Source organism: Nannospalax galili, unplaced genomic scaffold (genome assembly GCF_000622305.1).
Source record: "Nannospalax galili isolate Female #2095 unplaced genomic scaffold, S.galili_v1.0 scaffold856, whole genome shotgun sequence".
In the NCBI taxonomy this organism is placed as follows: domain Eukaryota; kingdom Metazoa; phylum Chordata; class Mammalia; order Rodentia; family Spalacidae; genus Nannospalax; species Nannospalax galili.
The window spans coordinates 1,114,318-1,129,834 of NW_008339573.1; the positions used below are offsets into that span (position 1 = coordinate 1,114,318).

Consider the following 15,517-nt stretch of genomic DNA (forward strand, 5'->3'; position numbering starts at 1 on the left):
GGGGTCAGTCTGAACCTGGAGAATTCTTGAGAACAGAAGTTTGTGAGAACTAGCATGAGTCTGAACAGAAAGGACCAGTTTCTGCCCTGAGTCAGCTTCTCACATTTTTAGCCTATACTACATTAGTTTGAAACAGCAAGTAAGAGACATTAGGCAGAAAACATCTTTAGATCTAAAGAACAGGATTAAGTCTGAAGTGAAAGGGGCACAATTTCCCTCCAGAGTTAGCTGTTAGCATATTTAAGCAGCCTAGGTTTTCAGAAATCATAGTATACATCATGCAAACACTACAATATTTACACAAACATCTGCCACGCTCTTTCCTTCAGGAGGCAGAGGACCAAGAAATCTTCCTGCCAAAACTTCGATGTGTACTGAAGTAATCTTTTGAAATTAAATTAACTGCAAAACATAATTTTCTAGTCAGTGTATGCATCCTTCTTTATCTACTGAACTGCTTCAAAATTAGTCCTAGAAAAAGTAACCACCTCACAGGAAAAATAATACTAGAATTTTCACCTTTTTCTTAAAGATTTTCAAGTATTGTAGGAACAGAAGTCCATAGAAAACCAATTCAAATTTGACCTTGCTTTACCTAAGGTATGGGATAACAGGGAAATCAGGGAAAAACAAAGCAACATTTATCCTAAGATTCTTGCAATCATGTTACTGTTCAATAGTTTTGCTTTTAACAGCTGTTCCTTGTTCACTCCCACTGAGGAACATTAATGTATCCTTCTTCCAAAAGCCAAGGTGCTTCTCTTGAAACAGTAGCTAGAAATTTTTCTACGATCTCAGCTTTTAGTTTAATTCCTCCCTTTCGTAAAAGCTGCACTAGCATGGCTTTTACTTTCACTTTTGATCCCGCCGATCCTATGTTGTTGTAACTTTCCCTTCGCCACTGCCTGTGGTCCTAACTTCGTCCCCTAAATCCGGGAGCCTTAATAGCGCTATCCCTTTGCCGCTTACCTGCGGACCTTACCCTCTATTTTTTCTGTCGGAAAGAAATTCCCCGTACGGGCCACCATTTGCCGCGAACCAAGACTCCGACCAGCAGAGCCGAGGAAAGGACAACACGATCGCCAAGGTGAGGTTCAAGCAATTCTCTCACTCTCTCTTTTATTCTTCATCATCCCACAATATATACCCTCATCAGGCCCATCCCACAATCAGACAGTCACACGGAGCCAATCAGGACATGAGCACGGGGCTAACAGTTGGAGCAAACAAGTGAGGGTCACGAGGCTTGGCAGCCAGCCAGGGTGCCATCTTGGCCGGCTCGACCGCTCCCACTTCCCACAAGGCTGTAAGATGATTCAAAATAATCCTGGACATATTCTGATAGAGTGGGGTAATCCTCACAACCATCCTCATAGGATTCTGTATAATTAGAATAACCTGATAGGTAAAATTCGGGGGCGTCGCAGACACAGTGGACATTAACACAAGAGCCACCACCACTTGGGGCTTAGCTATTGCTGACTCCGAGTCTGCTGAGGGGATTTTATCCTGTGAACTAGGTGGGTAAAGGCACTTGCCTTCAAGCCTGTAAACTTGAGATCAATCCTGGGACCCACATGGTAAGAAAGGACTGACTCTTGTCCTCTGATTTCCAAACTCATGCTGTGACATGTGTACATGTGTGCATACACACATGTGGCTGTATTATGCCAACATTACAATTATCTGAATAAAAAAGCCTGACTCTTAAATTTAGCTTTTAAGAGTGGGCCTAAACTCAGAGGACACTTGTTCTCCCAGATATCTCTTGGAACCATCTGTCTCCTGGAACTGTGCTTCTGAACCAGGCCTTATTCATATTTTTTTGCAAGTTTGTTTCTCTAGTTTCATTGGGGCTGAAATATAAGTTTGGTTCCACCCTTACCTTAACAGACTATCTTGCCTTTTTATCCCTAGCTCTAGAATATCTCATTCATACAATCTCAAGTGTCCTTCCCAATCATCACTGTGTTCAGTGAAGATGGGTGCACTATCTTTAAGTGCTTTGCCATGTTAATTCTCAAGAACACCCAAAGAATACCCACATTCATTCATTATCTTTTTGGGTGAAGTGCCAAATTGAGGTTCCCAGGACGCCCCATCACAAGGCACAAGGTTCATTGAGTTTGCCAAGGTAATTAAAAATCATTAGTCCAGATCCTGTTCATTTCATAAAAGTCATGCCCACACACACATTAAATAAGTAAATAAATATTTTAAAAAGTTAAACAGGGTAGAGAGATGGCTCAACAGTTAAGAGCACTGGCTGTTCTTACAGAGAACCTGAGTTCAGTTCCCAGCACCTACTGGCAGCTAACAACCATCCATAACTGCGATTCCAGGGAATCTGATGCCCTCTTCTGACCGCTGCTGATATGGGTGCACTTACCTACATGCAGACAATACACTCATACACATAAAATAAAAATAATAAATAAAATATTAAAAAAATAATGGGGCTGGAGAGATGGCTCAGCAGTTAAGAACACTGTTCTTGCAGAAGGCCTGGGTTCGAATTTCAGTACTCACATGGCAGCTAACAACTGTCTGTAACTCCAGTCCTGGGGATCCAACAGTCTCTTCTGACCTCCTTGGGTATTGCACAACACAGGTGCACATACCTACATGCAGGTAATACATGCATACTCATAAAATAAAAATAAAATATTAAAAAAAAATAAAAATAAATATTTTAAAAAGTTAAACATATGATGCAGCAATTCTACTCATACATATATTCCCCAAATATGTGTCCAAACATGTCCATGTATGTTCACAAAAATATTAGTCACAATAAACAAAGATGTAAACAAGTCACATTCACATCAGCTAATGAATGGATAAGCAAAATGTGGCAGTGAAATAGTATGAATGAAGCACTGACAGAAATTACAGAATGGATGAATCTCAGAAACAGTATGGTGGGTGAGAGCAGCCAGATACAAAAGAGCAAGTGGAATTGTGTGATGCCATTTATATGAAATATCTGGACTAGGTAAATCCACAGAGACAGAAAGCAGGTAAGTGGTTACCAGAAGCTGGGAGAATAAGAAGTTGTCTAATGAGATGGATTTTATTTTGGGTTGATTCAGTTATATTGGAATTAGATGTGATTGTCATACAATTTTGTGAATGATCTGAATGCTACTTAATTGTACACTTTAAGAAAGTAAGTTCAAAGCCAGGCGTGGTGGCACACGCCTGTAGTCCCAGCACTCAGGAGGTAGAGGCAGGCAGATCTCTGAGGGTTCAAGAGCTCTGTGAGTTCAAGGTCAGCCTGGTCTACATTGTGAGTTCCAGGCCAGCTAGGGCTACAGGGAGACCAGCACTCAGTAAGTTCTGCCGGGTATGGTGGTGCATGCGATTAATCCCAGTACTTGGGAGGCAGAGGCACGTGGATCTCCATGAATTCAAGGCCAGCTTGGTCTATATAGTGAGTTCCAGGACAGCTGGGGCTACAGGAGACCCTGTGTCAAAAAGACCCCCCCCCAAAAAAAAAGAAGTAAATTCTGGACTGGAGAGAGAGCTCAGTGATTAAGAGCACTAGCTGTTCTTGCAGAGAACCCAGGTTCAATTCCCACCACGCACATGATGGCTAACAACCATCTGCAACTCCAGTTCCAGGAGATTTGACTCCCTCTTCTGACCTCTTCTTTAGCCTGGTCTGCTCTGTGCATATTGTGACAACTGCAGACTGTCCAGTTCTCTCCATATTTATTCCTAAAGGACTTTTGTGGTATCCTAAGATTTTCTCATGGTTTCATTAGGAATCTTTACTACACTACTTCATGACTTGGTACTCCAGACAGCTAATTTGACCTTGTGTGGGTCTTACCTGATTTCTCTCTTCACAGGAAACTCCTCTCCCACAGATAGCAGGTTTGTGAATAGCTGTATCCAGGCCAGGAAGAAATGCCAAACTGACCCCACTTGCAAGGCTGCTTACCACCACTTGGGTTCCTGCACCTCCAGTCTAATCACCCCACGGCCATTAGAGGAGTCTTCCCTGTCTGCAGACTGCCTCGAGGCAGAACAACAAATCAGAAACAGCTCTCTGATAGGCTGTACGTGCCACTGGCGCATGAGGAACCAAGCTACCTGCCTGAGCATCTATTGGACTGTTCACTCTGCCCACCGCCTTGGTGAGGTCCCTGTCCTAGAGTGGACTAAGTTGGGAAGGTTGTTTTGGGGTTGTTTCTCAATCCTGTAGGAAATGGGCCGTATAGTCATTTCTGGTGGGGATCAATGAAGTGCTGCATTTGTTATCAGTAAGAAAAGGAGGGAAAATTTGGCAGTATCTTTTGTGATCTTTGAAACGTTGGCCTCTTCTCTCCCTATTTCCAGTTTTCTTTTTAAAAATTTTGTCAGTTTATTACATTTATTTATTTGTGTGAGTATATATGCGTGTGAGTGTGTGCATGTGCGGCCATGGCCCACCTGTGGAGATCAGAGGACAATTTTTGGGAGTTGGTTCTCTCATTCCACCATGTGAATCAAACTCAGGACTTCAGGCTTGATGGCAAACACCTTTAGTTGCTGAACCATCTTGGTACCCTTACTTCCACTTTTCTAGCCTATGGCTTCCCTTTCACAAAGATTTGAACCAGAGAGATTTCCAGCCTGAGGTGTTCCTGAAACAGAAGGGTACAGAGAGAAAATGAAAAAAGGGGTCCTATTATAAACAAACTCAAAATACCATGTAATCCATAAATTCAGAGACAGTAGGAAGTAGCATGTCATGCCAATCTGTAACAGAAAGGACATCATGGGAACTACACAGGAGATAGCAAGAGAAAAGGTACAGAGAGAGCCAAACAAGATTCATCTCTGTCACTTTCCACAGGCCCATCACTCTACTAGTCAGCTTTCAGTGGACTATGCTGTGGTAACAAAAAAGACCTCCATAGCCAAGCATGATGGCACACCCTCATAATCCTAGCACTTGAGAGGCTGAGGCAGGTAAATCCCCACAAATTCAAGGATATCCTAGGTTATACAGTAAAAAAGGGATAGGGAGCTGGGTGTGGTGGCGCACGCCTTTAATCCCAGCACTTGGGAGGCAGAGGCAGGCAGATCTTTGTGAGTTTGAGGCCAGCCAGGTCTACATAGCAAGTTCCAGGACAGCTGGGGCTACAGGGAGACACTGTCTCAAAAAGACAAAAAAAGGGATCGGGAGCCAGGCAAGGTGGCACATACCTGTAATCCCAGCATGCTGGAGGCAGAGGCAGGCAAATCTCAGATAAAAGTCAGCCTGGTCTATATAGTGAGTTCCAGGCCATCTGGGGCTACAGAGTGATATACCCTATCTCACAAAACAAAAACAAAAACAAAAACAAACAAAAGAATAGGGAGGTAACCCAGTCTATAAACTGCCTGCCTTACAAGCAGGAAGACCTAAGGTTGATCCCCAGAACCCACATTAAAACAAAACAAAACAGCTAGGGTGTGGTGGTGCATGCCTTTAATTCCAGCACTTAAAAAGATGAACAAAACAAAACAAATAACCAAGTGCCATTTTTTTTTCCTTTTTGAGACAGGGTGTCCCTGTAGCCCCAACTAGCCTGGAACTCACTATGTAGGCCAGACTGGCCTCAAACTCACAGAGATCTGCCTGCCTCTGCTTCACGAGTGCTGGACTAAAGGCATGTGTATTATGTTCAGCTTTCCATGTGGCATTTGTAATCCCAGCACTGAAAAAGCAAACAGGCAGATCCCTTGGGCTCTCTGGCCAGACAGTTGAGCCTGCTTGGTCAGTTGAAGGCCAGTGAGATATTGTGAAGAAAGAAAGAGAGAGAGAGAGAGAGAGAGAGAGAGAGAGAAGGTCGGTCTGAGGTTGACCTGGCCTTTACATACACATGCATGCATGTACACCCACACATACACAAACATACATATACACTCACTCAGACCCAAAAGAAAGACTTGACAAAGTTTAGTTCACGGTCACATTCTGTGTTTCATGTTGCATCTTCATTCTGGGATTTAGGCTAAAGGTGAAGTCTCTGTCTGGGATGTTCCCTTCTGGAAGAATGAAATGAGCACTGACAGACTTGTGACATGTTTTCAAACACCTGAGCTGTGATGTTCCATACATTATTTCTCATATTCTGTAGACAGAGCAAATCACATGACTAAGCCTGACATCATTGAAGAAGTAAGTGTATTCTTCTCACAGGGAGACATCAAAAATCACATGGTTGGGGCTGGAGAGATGGCTCAGCAGTTAAGAACACTAGCTGCTCTTGCAAAGGACCTGGGTTCAGTTACCAGTACCCACATGGCAGCTAACAACCATCTATATAATTCCAGGTCCAGAGGATCCAATGCCCTCTTCTGACTGCCACAGGCATTGCATGCATAAGTGTACTTGCATGCAGGCAAGACACTCATAAATATAAAATAAAAATAAATAAATAAATAAAAATTCTAAAGTATCACATGGTGCCAGGTATGGTGATACATAACTGTAATATCAGCATTGAAAGGTTAGTCCCTGAATTCAAGGAAAGTTGTAATACATAATGAGACACTATCTCAAAACAAACAAAACTCACATGGCAAAACTAATTTTTTTTTTTGGTCTTTTTGAGACAGGGTCTCCCTGTAGCTCCAGCTGTCCTGGAACTTACTATGTAGACCAGGCTGGCCTCAATCTCACTGAGCTCCACCTGCCTCTGCCACCCGAGTGCTGGGATTTAAGGCATGTGCCACCACGCCCAGCTCTTGATTTTGTTTTTGAGACAGGATCTTACTCTGTAGCTCAGATTGGCCAGAGACTTGCAATCCTCAGCCTCTAAATTCTGAGGCTCATGATACTTTCTGTACTGAGTATGTGAATGTGACTGCTCTTGATCGAGAAATCTGTAAATTAAAAAGACAAGTCAGGGCTGGAGATGACTCGGTGGGGAAAACCCAAGTTCTTTTCCTAGTACCATGTCAAGTAGCTCACAACCACCTGTAATTCTAGCTCCAGGGATCCAACACCTCTGGCCTCTCAATGGGTACCAGTACTCATGTATACACACATGAACACACACACACATACACACACACTTAAAAAAAAACAAACTAAAAAGTCATCTACTTTCCATACATACTCAATGCACAGTAATGAAATAGAACCAATACAGCCACAACAAACACTCCCAGAAAGGGGGACAGGAGACACTCAGTGCTCACTGATTTACAACAGCTCTGAAACCCAGCTAAGCAGCTAAGCAGAGCAGATGTTGCTCTGGGGGATGAGCTGCCATATCCATTGTTTTCTAGGGCTCTTGGCCCAGTCCACCAAGTCCTTGCTTTTCCATTATTCTCTTTGGCCACAGTTAAAAAGGGCATTGGAGATTACAACCTCCTTGGGGACTGAGCCACATTCTCAGCCTCCTTCTTGCCTGAAAGGTGGTAGGGCATTTGAAGTCTCAAATACTCATAGTCTATTAATCCAGGTTGGTAGCTCTTAGTTTAGTTGCTTTTTCTATCTTTGATTTCTGTTATCTTGTGTGCCCAGTAGCCTTCCCCACAATTTCAGACATGCATCTCTTTCTAGACCTAATTAGAAGGTCCTTGCCCTTGTCAGGCCTCTGTAGGATAGTCACTGCTTTAGTCTTTTTTTCCCTGAGTACATTTGTCTAACTGGCAGGATTTACTACATACAGTCTTAATCAATTGAGAGATCTCAATGAACAGCATGATAGCCACATATTTGACTTGTTCTTTTCCCCAAGGCTATTATAATCAAACTTATAACTCAAAGCACTTTTCAGCTTTATCATTTATATTAGAATATAAGAAATACTGGGCTGGAGAGATGGTTCAGTGGTTTAGAGAACTGGCTAGTTTTGCAGAAGACTTGGGTTTGATTCCCAGCATTCACATGGTGACTAACAATTGTCTGTAACTCCAGTTCCTGGGAATCCAATGCCTTCTTCTGACCTCCACAGGCATTGCATGACACGGGTGCACTTACATACATGCGGGCAGTGCACTCATCACATAAAATAATAAACAAATAAAAAATGATGGGGGTTGGAGAGATGGATCAGTGGATAAGAACACTAGCTGCTCTTGCAGAGGACCTGGGTTCAATTCCCAGCACCCACATGGCAGCTAACAACTGTTGATAACTTCATTTCCAGGGCATCTGATGCCCTCTTCTGACCTCTAGGGGCATTGCATGACTTGGGTGCTTCCCCTTTAAGTACAAGCTCATTAGCATATATCACCTTCCTCATAAATCATCCTCCTGTTTATTACAGGCAACAATTTTGCCAAATGCTTTGCCACTGCATAAAGAAAGCTGCCATTTTTCCAGCCCCCAATAACAACTTTTTTTTTTTTAACCACCCACTGCCCAGTTACAAAGCAATGCCATACATTTTGGAATTTGTTGTTGTTGTTACTATAGCAATCTATTTCTAGATACCAAGTGCATTTTTTTTTCTTCTTCTGGTACTAGAGATCTAACCCAGGGCCTTGCCCATGTTATACAAGCACTCCATCACTGAGCTACACCCAAGCCTTCCCAATTTGCATTTTAAATAAGAATTGCTAGGTTAAGCCACAATTACAACAAACCCACCCCCAGATCACGGGCTTTTAACAAGAAAAAATTTCTTGCTAATGTTACACATCTGCTGCAGGGTTCCAAGAGTTGACTTTGTCTCTGTTCTAGCTTGAAGGATCTGAGCTGGAAGAGGGAACGAGTAACACAGAACCATGTGATGGTTCTTAAAACTTCTGCCTAAATGTGATTGACATCATTTCAGCTTGCACTCCATAAGCCAGAGCAAGTCATGTGGCCAAACCTGACATCAGTGGGTTGGGATTGTGTACTCCTCTCACAGGAGACCTGAAGGTCCCAGAGCAACTGGTGGGAGGTGTAATCCTCCCACAGGATGGAGGGGCCAGTAATTGGAACCATTTACTACACTTTTTGTTCCCTGTTTTCTATTCATCCTAATGGTTCTCTTTTTGAACTCCCCCTTGAGAGTTTTGGGATCCTGTCACTTTCCGTTTTCCCCTTAGGAGCTCCCAGGACTTCCTGCCTTATCTAGCCTATCCCCTTCTGTTTGTCTGACATCCATATTCCTGCAGTCTTCAAAATGCATTTACAAAGGCTTATTGTACGATATCCAGAAAGCCAGCACTTATTAAGCATCTACCATGCATCTGAGCAATGATGCAGTGATTTGCTAATACTTAGGAAGGCTCCTTCAGGAGCCCATCACCTCATGAGGGGACTGAGAGATGCATTTGCTGTGGAATCACTGCATCTTTTCCTCCTCTGCTATTCTTGTTTAGGTTCAACTCAGTACCTTACCTCACTTCCATTTCTCTAGTATACTATGTGTCTCCGTAGTGGTCAAGCCTAGAACATAATCCGTTCCTGTCCCTTCACGAATTACAAGAGAAAACAAGAGTGTCTTTGCTTGATTGTGTACCCACAGATGATGTCTATACTTATGAGTAGTGTAGAATTCAAGTCCCAGCTCTCCTTATTAGCTTATGTGAAACTGAGAGGTCACTAACCTCTCCTCCTCAGTTTCTTCTTACCTGCCCAAAGGCTTCTAGGACAATGGAATGAGTGTCTGTGTCTTCCTCTCCTCTCCTCTCCCCTCCCCTCCCCTCCCCTCCCTCCCTTTCTATCTGTATGTGTATGTAACCTTATACCATAGTACCCAGAATACAATACATTTAACAAATTAATATAATAATAAGACAGCTCTATTATTCTCATCCATTTATTCATTGGACCCAACCTGTATCTTCATGGCTCTTAATTATTCTCATCTCTGCACATCTTGCAGCTAGCTGAGAGACTCTGCCTTTTCCTTTGCTCAACAAGGCAGCAGCAGCTCAGCCCTTCCTGTTCCTCTCCACATGTCCTTGTGCCTGGCATTCACATGCTTCTAACCTTGTCTCTAGGTGACTATGAGTTGGATGTTTCCCCCTATGAAGACACAGTGACCAGCAAACCATGGAAGATGAATCTCAGCAAGTTGAGCATGCTCAAGCCAGGTATGGAGGGCAAGCCTAGATTGGGGAAAGGCAGGCTGGGCCTGGGCTCTGAGGGAAGGGTGACTGAGAGGAGCACAAACTGAGGACTTTTAGAGGAAGAATTTCTAGTCTGCTATTCTGTCAGGATGGAAGTGTGAACTGGGAAGCATGGTCTGCTCTCACAGGGGTCATTTAAAGCAGCAGTTATCAGGGAACCATCTAGACAGAGCCCATTAGGATCTCTGGTCCTTAGGAGGGCTATAGAGGGAGTGGCAGCAGTTCCAGAAAAAAATGTACTGAAATGGAGTATTTACCCACATTTAAGGCAGCCAAGAAAGTAGCTTTTTCAAAAGTCTCCAAGGACTAGGAAATTGCTTGTTTTCAACCATTCTAAATGGGGTGGATGAGGTATTGGGCAGGAAAAAGTAGTGAGAATGTGATTTCCCATAGGGGTGACTCAGGGTGGGAACCATCAATCCAACAAGGACTGTGGTGTGCTTGTTTTTTTTTTTTTTTTTTTTTTTTTTTTTTTCAGGAAAGTGAGACTGTGAACTAATTGAGAAAGAATATACAAATGCACTGCTGGGTGTGGTGGTTCATGCCTTAATCCAAGCCCTTGAGAGATAGAGGCAGGAGGATCAGGAATTCAAGGTCATTCTCAGCTACATAGTGAGTTCTTGGCCAGCCTGGAAGACCTTATCTCAAAAACAAATAAAGAATACCCACATGCTCTATTTTTAAGAAATAAATAAGCTAGGGGCTGGAGAGATGACTCAGTGGTTAAGAACACTGGTTGTTCTTGCAGAAGACCCAGGTTTGAATCCCAGCATCCACATGGCAGCTAACAACTGTCCATAACTCCAGTCCCAGGGGATCCGACAGTCTCTTCCGACCTCTGCAGGCAATACACGAATACACATAAAATAAAAATAATAAATAAAAATTTAAAAAGAAATAAATAAACTTTGTTGAATAGTCATTTTTTTATTTTTAGAATTAGGATTTTGTGTTGTCTTGAGACAGGATCTTGCTATTTAGCCTTGAACTCTTCTTGTCTTTATTTTTCTACCTCCAAGTACTAGGATAATACGTGTGCACCACTATGCTTGTTTGTTTTTTGTCTTTTTGAGACATGGTTTCCCTGTAGCTCTAGCTGGCCTGGAACTCACTGTGTAGACCAGGCTGGCCTCTGTCTCACAGAGATCTGCCTGCCTCTGCCTCCCAAGTGCTGGAATTAAAGACATGTGCCACCTGCCACCATGCCCAGCTTCTTTTTTTTTTTTTTTTTCCTTTGAGGCAAGCTCTCACTATGTAGCTCTGGTTGGCCTGGAATTCACTATGTAGACTAGGTTGGTCTAAGCTTACAGAGATCTGCCTGCCTTTGCCTCCTGAGTGCTGGGATTACAGGTGTGTTATTACTACCGATACCCCAGCTTCAGAATTAGAATTTTTATTGAGTTTCATTGCATAGTCAAGTCTATGTATTAGAATTAGAACTTCGAGGGGGAAAAACCCCAGTGATTTATACATGATAAACCTATTGATAAGGATTCAGTAAATAACTTTTTAAAGTCGCAGGCTAGTAGAATATTCTGTTTCTTTGTTTGTTTTTGGGAATAGTCTCTTAATAAAAGCATCACCAAGGATATGGGGTGTAGTTCAGTGGTGTGTAAACATCATGCTTCACCCCTCCAAAGAAAAGAAATATCATCCTAATTTTTGAAGTTTCAGAGTATGGCGGGATTTTCACCTGCTAATCAGTAATCAGAAAGATGGGCAAGTGTCATTACAACAACAAAATAACTGGGCATGTGGCTTGGCCCTGCAGTCCCAGCACTAGAAGCAGAAGGATCCGAAGTTCAAGATCATTCTTGCTGTATGGTGAGCTCAAGTTAGTCTCGGCAGCCTTATCTCAAAAATAAAAACATGGTGAATATGGGTAAGGGCACTTGTTGCCAAGTCTAACTACCTGAGTTTCACCTCTGGGACCTACCTACATGATAGAAGAGAGAACCACTCCCTCAAGTTGTCCTGTGACTTCCACACATGTAGTATCATGACATCTGTGTACATCCCCCCATTAAATAAATGTAAAAAAAAAAAAATTTAAAACAGAAGCAACCCTCCAATCCACTACCCTAAAGCCTCCCAAACCAAAGAAATCTGGATGGAATAGAAAGCCACAAACAAAACCTAAGTAGAATTTGGTTGCATCTGTTTTAAACAGTTGGGAAGTTCTCTGCAGTGTTGTAGAGCCTCTGAGTTGTGATTTCCACCATCAGCTCTCACTGCACAGGACTGAGGAAAACGTTCTGTGTATTTGTGCTTTCTGCTGCTTGGATTCTAGATAAATGGGTGCTCGATGTATCTAGGTGGTGATGATTTTTACCTGTCAAGATGAAGATAGGGGAGGCTTCAGGAAGCCAGAGTTTGTGGGTAGAAAGCCCTGGATTAGGGCTTAGTTCATGACAATCCTGTCTTTCTGCTACCTCAACTACTTTCTTGTCAAATCAAGGGTTTGCTGGGGTTCCTGGAGAGACTCAGCTTGGTGACTTGGTGCCATTCTCCCTACAGACTCGGACCTTTGCCTCAAGTTTGCTACGCTATGTACTCTTAACAACAAGTGTTATCGGCTGCGCAAGGCCTATGGGGAGGCATGCTCTAGCATCCACTGCCAGCGCCAGGTCTGCCTAGCACAGCTGCGCTCCTTCTTTGAGAAGGCAGCAGAGTCCTATGCTCAGGGATTGCTGCTGTGCCCCTGTGCACCCTACGACGTGGGCTGCGGGGAGCGCCGGCGCAACACCATTGCCCCCAGCTGCGCGCTGCCTTCTGTGGCCCCCAACTGCCTGGATCTGCGGACTGGCTGCCTCGCGGACCCTCTGTGCAGGTGCCCAACGAGGATGGGAAGGGTGGACAGGGTGGTGGCAGATCCCTACATCTAGGTCTGCCTATCCTTTTGTGCAGGCTCAGTCTGATCCCCCAAGAAACCATGGGCCCACTGGATGCTTCACCTTGGATATTTTGTGAAACCCTCCTTCCCCTCTTCCCTCTTTACCTCCCTGCTGAGAGATTAACCCAGGCTGCCCTCTAAGTTGAATCTTGCCTCAATATTCTTGGCCATGACCCTTATTTTGTTTTTTACAACAGGATCTGACCATGTAACTTTGGCTGACCTGGAGCTTGTTGTGTAGACCAGGCTGGCCTCTAACTCACAGGGATCTGACTCAGCCACTTGAGTGCTGGAATTAAAGGCGTGCATCACCATGGTCATAGGCCCTTTTTTGATTTTGTTTGTTTCTTTTGAGACAAGTTCTTATGTAGCCCAGACTGGCCTCAAACTCCTGACCCTCTTACCTCTACCTCCTAATGCCAGAGCCACTGCCAAAGTAGGCTTATTAAACACTTTTTCTTACTAAAATTTTAAAAAATATTTATTTAACTGGAGGTGGGGAAGGCACATGTGTGTATTGCCACAGTGCACATACAGAGGTAGGTCAAAGGGCAACTTTTTGGGGTCAGTTCTTTCCTTTTCTTCACCCTGTGGTTCCAGGTTCCAGGGATGGAACTCAGGTTGTCAGGCTTGTTGACAACTGACTTCACCCACTAAGCTATTTCACTGGCCTTGGAAACTCTTAGGATATTTTCTGTCAGGCATGGTGGCACTCACCTTTAATCCTCTGGAGGCAGAGGCAGGAGGATCTCTGTGAGTTCAAGGCCAGCCTGGCTCTACATAGTGAATTCCAGGGAGACTCAAAAAGACCATTAAAAAACAAAGGAATATTTTCAGTGGGTAGGGTTTCAGACAGGCCAGAGTTATGTGGTAAGACCATGTCTCAAAATAGCAAAAATAGGCTAGAGATACAATTCAGTAGTTACCAGCATGGTTTGTTCTTCCAGAGGACTTAAGTTCAGTTCCCACCACCCACATCTGGTGGCTTACATCTACCTATAATTCCAGCCCTAGGGGGATCTGACACCTCTGGTCTCCTCAGGCACCAGCACTCATGTACGCACACATACACACACACACAAATAAATTAATCTAGGGACTAGAAGTATGGCTCAGTGATTAAGAGAACTAGCTGCTCTTGCAGAGGACCCAGTTTCAGTTCCCAGCACCCACATTGTAGTTAAAATCATCTGTAACTCCAGGGGACCCACAGCCCTCATCTAGCCTGTGTGAACATTGTGTACCTGATGCACTTACATAAATGGAGACAAAACACTCATACACATATAAAATTAATAAATAAATAATTTAAGCCGGGCGTGGTGGTGCACACCTTTAATCCCGGCACTCAGGAGGCAGAGGCAGGTGGATCTCTGTGAGTTCAAAGCCAGCCTGGTCTATATAGCGAGTTCCAGGCCAGCTGGGGCTACAGGGGGACCCTGTCTCAAAAAAATTTTTTTTTAAATCTTTTAAAAATCAAAATTAAAATTGGGATAGAGGAGATGGCTTTGTGAATAAAAGTACTAGCTGCACATATCTGCCAAACAGTTCAAGTCCCTAGAAGCCACTATAAAAAGCCAGATGCAGTGCTGCATATGTAATCCCAGCACTCCTAGAAATAGGAGGCAGAATTGCCTGAAGCTTCTTGGCCAGCTGAAGTAAGTACAGAGCTACAGAAATAAAGAGAGACTTTGTCTCAACAAGGTTGAAGGCAAGAACCAACTCCAGAAACTTTGATCTCCACATACATCCTATGGTCGGTCTCTCTCTCTCTCTCTCTCTCTCTCTCTCTCTCTCTCTCTCTCGGATGCCTTAAACTTTCTCCTCCCTCCCTCCCTATCTCTACCTTTCTCTGTCTCTCACAGACATAAAGAAATATTAAAAATTAAAATTAAATTTAAAAAAATTTAAAAAGCAAAGCCAGACATGGTGGCTTACACCTGTAATACCAACACTTGGGAGGCTGACACAGGATTAGGAATTCAAGAACATCCTCAGCTACATGGTGAGTTTGAGGCCTGTCTCAAAAGAAACAAAAATTAAAAATAAATAAAGGCCACACATGGGGGCGGGGCATGCCTTTAATCCTAGCACTTGCATTCAGGAGACAGGAGACAGATGGAAGCAGATGGAGCTCTGTGATATCAGCTTGGTCTACATAGCAAGACCCTGTCTGAAAGATAGATAGATGATAGATAGATAGATAGATAGATAGATAGATAGATAGATAGAAAGGAAGGTCATGTTCTTAAAGGGCATTAACTGACAAAATGAGCACTTCTATTTATTGAGCACTAACTCTTCCCCAATAAGCTAATCACGCTACATAAGTAATTTAACTCTGACCAGAATTCTATGAAGTCTGTATTATTATCTCAGTTTTCACAGAAAGCTAAAGAAAACTTTGGGAGAATGAGGCAGACAGATACTTGAATCCAGGAGTTTGAGACCGCCTTGAAAAACACAGCAAGACTGTCTCAAAAGAAGAAAAATTAAAGTACAATGAAGATATCATAATGAAACCTGTTGTGATGTGAAATTAATATATACCAATAAAAGCAGTCATATATA

The 15,517-nt window shown here is 43.2% G+C and overlaps 1 protein-coding gene across 1 annotated transcript in view; it reads left to right on the forward strand.

Moving 5' to 3' along the window:
* Gfra3 (GDNF family receptor alpha 3) overlaps nt 1-15,517 on the forward strand; it is a 34,468-nt gene that overhangs the window by 10,585 nt on the left and 8,366 nt on the right. Inside the window, exons 3-6 of the mRNA XM_008834323.2 lie at nt 949-1,087; nt 3,855-4,142; nt 9,925-10,017; nt 12,571-12,883. Coding sequence (XP_008832545.1) covers nt 949-1,087; nt 3,855-4,142; nt 9,925-10,017; nt 12,571-12,883 — 833 coding nt within the window. The remainder of the gene's footprint in view (nt 1-948; nt 1,088-3,854; nt 4,143-9,924; nt 10,018-12,570; nt 12,884-15,517) is intronic.